Source organism: Athene cunicularia, unplaced genomic scaffold (genome assembly GCF_003259725.1).
Source record: "Athene cunicularia isolate RWA unplaced genomic scaffold, athCun1 SCF_64, whole genome shotgun sequence".
Lineage (NCBI taxonomy): Eukaryota > Metazoa > Chordata > Aves > Strigiformes > Strigidae > Athene > Athene cunicularia.
In genome coordinates this window covers 24,858-32,980 of record NW_020799495.1, presented here as the reverse complement: position 1 = coordinate 32,980, position 8,123 = coordinate 24,858, and the positions used below count along the sequence as shown (strand labels likewise).

The following is an 8,123-nucleotide window of genomic DNA, read 5'->3' as shown; positions in this document are numbered from 1 at the left end:
AGGAGGTCTCCCCTCAGCCTCCTCTTCTCCAGACTGAACCCCCCCAGTTCCCCCAGCCGCTCCCCAGCAGACCTGTGCTCCAGACCCTGCCCCAGCTCCCTTGCCCTTCTCTGGCCACGCTCGATTCATTCAATGGCCTTTTTGGGGTGAGGGGCCCAAGACTGAACCCACCCATCGAGGGGCGGCCTCCCCAGTGCTGAGCCCAGGGCTCAGATCCCTTCCCTGTCCCTGCTGGCCACGCCAGTGCTAACACAAGCCAGGATGCCTTTGGCCTTCTTGGCCCCCTGGGCACACTGCTGGCTCCTGTTCAGCCAGCTGTCAATCACCTTCCCCAGGTCCCTCTCTGACTGGCAGCTCTCCAGCCACTCCTCCCCAGGCCTGTAGCCCTGCTGGGGGTTGTTGTGGCCCAAGAGCAGCACCTGGTGTTTGGCCCTTATTGAAACCCCTCCTGAGGACCATCCCTGAGAGGCAACAGTCCGTGGTGGGGACGCTGGGTGAGGGGGATGGAGAGCCTGGGCATTCAGGGGAGCTGGTTTCTTTAGCACCAGCCCTAGGAGAAGTTCCTCCAGAGATGACTGGTCACCTCCAAGACAGGCTCTCAGCCCTTGGCTTCACCACCATGGCTTCCCTCTGGCCCAAAGTTCACCCCTTGTGCTGACACATTCCCCCACCCCCTTTACAAATATCACACCGATGGGGGAAAAAAAAAAAAAAAAACAAACCACCAAACCAACTTTTTTTCATCTCGGACTTACACCAGATACACAACGTCAGCGTTCTTGTTGCAAGTCTTCAGCACATTCGTCACCAAATCAAATGTTTCCTCCGGCTGAAATCCTGGCTTCATGTAGAGACACTGCAAAAGGCAAACACGCAGCGTAAGATCAGCAGAATCATCTCCCGGCTACGTGGGGGACAAGTATTATGGAATATCAGCACTGCACGGACACCGGGTTAGACAGCAGAATTAAGCAGATCCACGTCTGGATGTCTCTGCGTGGAATTCTTGATTCCGAATCCTTATTTTATACTCAAATATAAATAGTCTTTGTCTCTTAGATGGTTTTTCTATTTTTTTCCCATTCCTAAGCCCTCCTTCCAGCTGGGAGCTGAGGTCCTCAGGAAGAGAAGAGCCCTCTCAAGCTACCCAGCCCCAAGACGCCCCAGGGAACACCTACATTCCAGAGGTAGATGAACTGCTTCACCACAAGCCTCAGGAGTTTCTCCTGCATTTGCATCTCATTGTCCAGCAGGTGGTCAATCAACATGTAGACAATGTTGGTGCAGGTCCAGTGATGTCTGGAAAACACAAAAAAAAACCCAAAAAAAGAAAAAGATGGGGTTAGGTTGGAGCACAGACCTCCCACGGTCCCTTCCCACTGGCCTGTCTGTGAGTCACCCCCGGGGGTATGTGGTCACAGCAGGACACGAGAGCTCCTGAGGCAGCATGAGAAGGAGAAAGACACGGCATGGTCCTGCCTACGTGGCTCACTTCAATGAATCTTGAGCCAAACTGAAACCGTCAGCCCATTTCTAGGTGTGGTGGTCCCTGGAGAGAGCTCCTCGTGCCACTGCCAAAAGGATTTTGGCCCAAGCAAGGAGAAATTCCACCAGAACTAAGCAACAAAACATCCACCATTTTTGGGGTTTTTGGAGCCACTTTGTCACCGTTGTGATAATGAGGAAGGAGCAGGAAGGAAGTGTCAGCTGGAAGATCTGTGACTATGGCTCCTCAGGAGGAGTGTGGTTACGGTCACCTGACCATCAGACAGTGAGGAGTTTGCTTGTGCTACAGTCACAGAATCCCAGAGTCACCTTGGTTGGAAAAGCCCTTGAAGCTCCTCCAGACCAACCATGACCCTCCCCCTGACCCTTCCCAACTGCCCCAGATCCCTCAGCACTGGGTCACCCCGACTCTTCAACCCCCCCAGGGATCCCGGGGATTCCCCCCCTGCCCTGGGCAGCCCATTCCAACGCCCAACAGCCCCTTCTGCACAGAAATCCTTCCTCAGAGCCAGCCTGACCCTGCCCTGGGCAGCTTGAGGCCATTCCCTCGGGGCCTGGCGCTGGCTCCTTGGCTCCAGAGACTCATCCCCCCTCTCTGCACCCTCCTGGCAGGGAGTTGCAGAGGGCCAGGAGGTCTCCCCTCAGCCTCCTCTTCTCCAGACTGAACCCCCCCAGTTCCCCCAGCCGCTCCCCAGCAGACCTGTGCTCCAGACCCTGCCCCAGCTCCGTTGCCCTTCTCTGGCCACACTCGAGTCATTCAATGGCCTTTTTGGGGTGAGGGGCCCAGAACTGAACCCACCCATTGAGGGGCGGCTTCACCAGTGCCGAGCCCAGGGCTCAGATCCCTTCCCTGTCCCTGCTGGCCACGCCAGTGCTAACACAAGCCAGGATGCCATTGGCCTTCTTGGCCCCCTGGGCACACTGCTGGCTCCTGTTCAGCCAGCTGTCAATCAATCCCCCCAGTCCCTCTCTGACTGGCAGCTCTCCAGCCACTCCTCCCCAGGCCTGTAGCCCTGCTGGGGGTTGTTGTGGCCCAAGGGCCGCCCCCGGCATTTGGCCTTATTAAACCTCCCCAAGTTGGGCTCAGCCCATCGCTCCAGCCTGCCCAGGTCTCTCTGCAGAGCCTCCCTACCCTCGAGCAGATCAACACTCCCCCTGCACTGGGTATCATCTGCAAACTGTCTGAGGGGACACTCCATCCCCTCGTCCAGATCATCAATAAAGATGTTGAAAGTCATCAGAGAGTGACCAAACTTACAACACTCTCTCAAGGAGTTGTTTCTTCTCCGGGTAGAACTGAAGCTGGTAGTTGTCCCGACTAATTGACTCCACCCAGGGCTTAATGGACTTGATATTTTTGAGCCACGCTATGCAGACATCAAAGGGCAGCAGCTCACTTTCGGAGGGTTGCACTTTCTTCAGGAGAACGTTTAGGATGTCGAGACTGACAAACTGAAATAATATTTGCGAAGAGAGAGAAAAAGAGTTGAAGGAAAGATCTGAGCTCGCTGGGGGGTGCCACAGAGGAAAGGGATTCTGCGGGACTGGGTGCTGGTGGAGCTCTGGGAGTAGCTGCTGGGGCTGAGTCAGAAAAAAAAATAGATTTCATGGGTGAAGTTCTGGCATCTGTAAACTTTTATGAGCCTAATTATGTCATGGATCTTGGAGGCACCACAGGAGTTCTAAACCCTCTGCTGGCTGCTCTAAGCAATCAGCACCGTAGGAGGGGTGTGGAGACGTGGCCATGGCAAGCTGAGGAGCTGGAGCCCACCACGACAAATTCCCCCCACTTTGAGGGTCAACGTGTCTGAGGGGATGTAAAAGAATTTTAAATATAAATTATATATAATCTGGAGTATTTGAGATAGATTTTAAGGCCTAGTGAAGTGTGTTCAGGATGGAGCAATCTCATCATATCACCAAGGCAACCGGGGTGCTGCTTGTATAGTCCTGGCCTCAGGCTGGTTTAAAACCCAGTCAAGCTGATCCTATGGAGACAGTTTTAACAAAGGAAGATTAAATGATTAAACATGGGGAGTTTGCTTCATTAAGAGAATTTAGGGTAGAGAAACCGCTCTCTCTACTTGAAATTTCATTGACCATCTTGAAGACTTTCTCAGGATTGTGCAAGATGAAAACTAGTGGAAGAAAGATGAAGAAGATGCCCCAAAAGATGACTCTGAAACTGAAGGATTGGAACCGGAAGAGAATTTGGATGAGAAAGGGGATTGTCGTGAACTTTAATCAATGAGAATCAAGAACTAAAAGGTTGAGGGAAAACTTATAAAAACTTTGGACTTGGGTAATAAATTTAGAAATAATATATAAATGCACAAGGCCTTCAGGTGTTGGCCACGCATTGAGGTGTTGGCCCGACTCTTGAGTTGTTACTAAACCTGCGCCTAGAGATCCCCCCAGTCTGGCATAATCCTTAACCAGGGGACTTCAACATGATACCCAGAGCATGGCGAAGATGGGGAGGTCTGACTAATTACGCAGCACCATCGTTAAACGACGGGAGTGGGGAAGGCCACCGCATTCGAACGCCGGAAGGGATGGGTTGGAGGGCAAGCACACAGCTCTGGGCTCACCATCTTCCTGCCGGGGTTCTCCTTGTACGTTGCCTGCAGCTCGTTCACGACGGTGTCGTTGCTTTTGGCGATGTCAACGAAGAGCTGATAATCATCGCGGAGGTAGAAATATTCCATGTGAAGCCAAATGGGGGAAAAAATCATCTTCTTCTCGCCCACAGAGAGGCAGAGTAGCTCTGCGCTGGTGAGGAAAGCTTGGGAAAGGATCTATGCGTAAAATAAAAAGTGTTATTTTTACTCAAAGCAACCAAAAAAGGGACTGGAATGGGACGTTCAGCATTGCTGTTGTATCTTGTATGAAGTTTCCTCATCAAAAATAGTTCTCAAGGTGGAATTAAGACTGACTGTTTGTAACAGCTGAAGAGTAGCCACAGAGTAGCACCAAGGAGGGCTTGTAAAAACACCAGATTTGGCCAGGACTAGGGCCAAAGTCAAGGCCAGTTGAACATGGTTCTCAACCCATCCCTACGGTGCTCCAACCAACCCTATAGTGCCCTACTCATCCCTACAGTGCTCAACCCAACCCTACAGTGCTCCACTCAACCTTACAGTGCTCATCTCCACTCTACGCTGCTCCACCCACCCCTACAGTGCTCCACCCATCCCTACGGTGCTCCACCCATCCCTACAGTGCTCAACCCAACCCTATGCTGCTCCACCCAACCTTATGATGCTCCACTCAACCCTACGGTGCTCAGCTGAACCCTACACTGCTCCACCCAACTCTACATTGCTCCACCCAACCCTATGCTGCTCCACCCAACCCTACTCACCTCATAGACAGAGTCATATTGTCCAGGAAAAGCCATCCTGACAAAGTCGTTGGCATAATAGCGGAGCATGTTTGGAGTGCAATCATCTGGCATCCAGACGTTCTTGATGATGTTTTGGTAGAACCTGGCCACTTCCCCCGTCAGGTTCTTGGGCTGGCCTAGAAGGGACAGTGAAGAGAGTTATGGCGGCTTAGCAGAACAGCAGAGCACGTTGTTAAGACCGAGGTGGATGTGAGGGCGAGCGCAAGGCCATGGGTGAAGAGTACAACACCTCCACTGGAAGCGGAGATACCACGCGGGGGGTTCCTCCTCCTAAGGATGCAAATTTGGGGCAGTTTTTGTGGTGTTAAAGCTCCCCCTAGAAAGCCTGATCTTACCTTTCATATGATAGACCTTCTCCCACACGTTGTCCAGGTAGGCTTTCAAAACCCAACTGAATGGGAACTGGCAGAAGAGGGAGGTGTTGGGGTCTTTGGTCATTGATAACACGGAAATCTTGGCTTCTGCCGCCCTTGAATTCAAACAGCACAGAAAAAAGCATTAAACTGCGCAACAGACCGTAGGCATCCAGAGTAGGAGCACCTCAGAGAAGTTCCCAACTCCCACTGATGTGTTTTCTTTAAAGTTGCTCAGAAACTTGAGGAGAAATTTGGTTGGACAGTCAGGGAAATGGGGCAAGACCAAAGAAAGAGTGAATTTTGTCAACAGCTTACAACAACCGGGAAGTTTTGGTGCCAGTTTTGGCAAGGCTGAGTCAAGCATGAGCTACTATTTCCCTACAACCATCAGCTTTTACTCTGCTAAGGAAAACCACCTCCATGTAATATTTACACCCCGTCTCTTACTTTCTGGTGTATTTAATTTTTAGGAACGTTTCGTCTTGGAACATCTGGAGCCAGAGTTCTGCGAGCGGAGAGCCTTGGGAGATGTGATCCAGGTTGTTGTTGGCATCCACCACAGCGAGAATTTGGGCAAAGACGTTCATCACAATGTCCTCCAGGTGCATCCAAAGCGCTTGCCTGTGAAAGGAGAGGCCACACCTCCTTGATTCCCTGCCCCCCACCAAAAATAAAAAACCCTTGGCTTCACTCTCAAAGACCCACAAATCAACCAAAATAATCCAACTGCTTCTGAAGATGCCAAATGTGGACGTCCAAGCTTGACACCAACCACCCTTTTCTATTTCAGAGTCAACTGATGTTGTTGGCTTCCAAACAAGCCCTTTCCAAAGAAGATTCCTCAAAATCAACAGCGCTCTTAATTAATTTGTTACTTTTTAGGACCTTTCAGCAAGTCCCTACCTTGGTCTGGTGAAAACCCCACGTATTCAGAGACTTCTCGGTTGCCACGTCTTGATCTTTAAGCAAGGTGCCTCCCACTTCACGCCGAGCAGTTTTAGGACCAGAATTACCCGACGCGGGGGAAGTGGCCCACAGCCAGCCCTACCTGAACGACGTGTCCTCCAGGATGAATTCCACAGAGAGCGCCCTGCGGAAAATCCATTCCCTCGGCTTTTGGATCAGTTTCTCTCGTTCTTGTAGGAGGTAACAAATCCTCTTCTTCAGGATGGTCATGAAGCGGCTGGAAACTAATCACAAAAGAGCTGGCTAAAACCCTCCTGGCACTCATCTCCAAGTCAGGAGACCATCAAAATCCTTTTCCACTCAAAAATCTCACTGCCTAGGATATTTTTTTAGCAGTTCTATGCACAAATCAACTCCCACTAGCCGGTGACGACTGTCTGGGATCATCTACCAAGGTCTGCAGCAAAGCTTTGTGGTTTAGTCCAGAGTCTAATCCCATGCATGAGGAACGGTGTGGGGCCCCCCTGCAACCTCCCCCTCTGTCTCCTGGAGGCTTCCCCATCCACGATGGCTTTGAGTGGCACCAGAAGTGGCTCTTAACCCGCTCGTTGTCTTCTTCCAGCCATAGAGTTTGCAACGGTCAAAGAGCCACTTTTAAGTGCTCTCGACTCACACGTACCATCACTCTGAGCATGGAAAATCAAGTTGTGAAGGATCTTGATTCTCTCCATTGGACGCTGGCTGTTGTCCTTCTTGTCCTCTAGCTGGATCACGGCCTTCTGGATGCTCCCTTTGATCATTGCCTCCATGTTGAGGAACTGTGGTTGGAAAAGACGGGAGGTCAGTTGGTTTCTCAACACTACTTTAGCCTGGGGACGCTTCTCCTAGGACATCAGCTTCTCCAGCTCCAAGGTCTGTACCCATCTCACCATCCCAACAAACCCTGGGTAAGTCCCTCCCAGGGGCGTGGAGGGCTGCTGGTGTCTCTGGGAAGGGACATGGATTTGTTGAGTGACAAAAGGCTTCTGGGCCTTTGTACCGGTCACTCAGAGAGGGGCTGGGAGACCACCACCCTGCTTGGATCTCGCAGCAGGACCCAGGAAGATCTGAGGTTAGTTTTTCCTGTGAGAAGGGACCAGCCCCAGCGAGGACCTTCGAAAGCAGATCTGGTGATACCCAAGCCAGCTCCTACACAGTGCCAAGCAACTAAAATGAGGGGAAAAAAAGAAAAAAGAAAAAAAACCTACGTTTTCCTCTGGGTAAAGACCTGTGTCAGTGAGGCTTCTCGAGGCAGCAGAATTCTCTGGAGAACCTGAAATCACAATCAACCACACGACGCAGCCATCAAAACCCCAACAAGAGATAGATGCACCCATGAGAGGTGGCTGGGGGTTGGGGCCTTGACAATCAACAGAGAGAAATAAGGCAGCCCTGGGGTGGAAAACAGTTTCTTGATGACATGAGCCCCTCAAATTTGGGGAGGAAACCTGTTGGAAGTGTGGGAAAAGCAAAACAGTGAAAAATCTGTAAAACACACATTTCCTTGACACAGGGTGCCCAGAACAGACACAGGATGGGATGAAGATTCAGGGATTTGTGTTGCCACGGTGCCAAGGAGGGACACGGAGCAAGGTGGAGGCCTCACAGTCCCGTTCCTTCACTTCTCTCAAGGACAGGTTTATCTCTGCTCTTCCCCTTCTCTCCAGGATGGTCTGGCAGTAGTCTGGCACCTTGTCTCTCATTCTTCCTCTTTTCCCCAAAAAAAACCAGTTCACCCCTCGCACCAAGGAACGTGCTGTCTCATTGCTCCAGAGATAACAGCTTGACCACAGTCCCACTCACTCACAAAGATAAATCCTACCCCAAGTTTGTGTCTAACTTGGAGGGACGATAATCTGATCCCAGATCGGAGGGACAGATCAACGGGTTTGTGCTCCTCGCCCCCCCCC

The 8,123-nt window shown here is 51.3% G+C and overlaps 2 protein-coding genes across 2 annotated transcripts in view; both read right to left on the bottom strand.

Moving 5' to 3' along the window:
- LOC113490906 (E3 ubiquitin-protein ligase RNF213-like) overlaps positions 1 to 621 on the bottom strand; it is a gene marked incomplete at its 3' end in the record, with an annotated part of 11,838 nt that extends 11,217 nt beyond the window's left edge. The window contains exon 1 of the mRNA XM_026867515.1: positions 616 to 621. Within this exon, the coding sequence (XP_026723316.1) occupies positions 616 to 621 (6 nt within the window). The remainder of the gene's footprint in view (positions 1 to 615) is intronic.
- A 130-nt stretch (positions 622 to 751) lies between these two features.
- LOC113490905 (E3 ubiquitin-protein ligase rnf213-alpha-like) overlaps positions 752 to 8,123 on the bottom strand; it is a 16,580-nt gene continuing 9,208 nt past the window's right edge. The window contains exons 7-17 of the mRNA XM_026867514.1: positions 7,820 to 7,923; positions 7,422 to 7,486; positions 6,854 to 6,992; positions 6,317 to 6,458; positions 5,716 to 5,889; positions 5,248 to 5,381; positions 4,871 to 5,028; positions 4,098 to 4,304; positions 2,765 to 2,958; positions 1,179 to 1,299; positions 752 to 856 (exon numbers count right to left, since the gene is read on the bottom strand). Coding sequence (XP_026723315.1) covers positions 752 to 856; positions 1,179 to 1,299; positions 2,765 to 2,958; positions 4,098 to 4,304; positions 4,871 to 5,028; positions 5,248 to 5,381; positions 5,716 to 5,889; positions 6,317 to 6,458; positions 6,854 to 6,992; positions 7,422 to 7,486; positions 7,820 to 7,923 — 1,543 coding nt within the window. The remainder of the gene's footprint in view (positions 857 to 1,178; positions 1,300 to 2,764; positions 2,959 to 4,097; positions 4,305 to 4,870; positions 5,029 to 5,247; positions 5,382 to 5,715; positions 5,890 to 6,316; positions 6,459 to 6,853; positions 6,993 to 7,421; positions 7,487 to 7,819; positions 7,924 to 8,123) is intronic.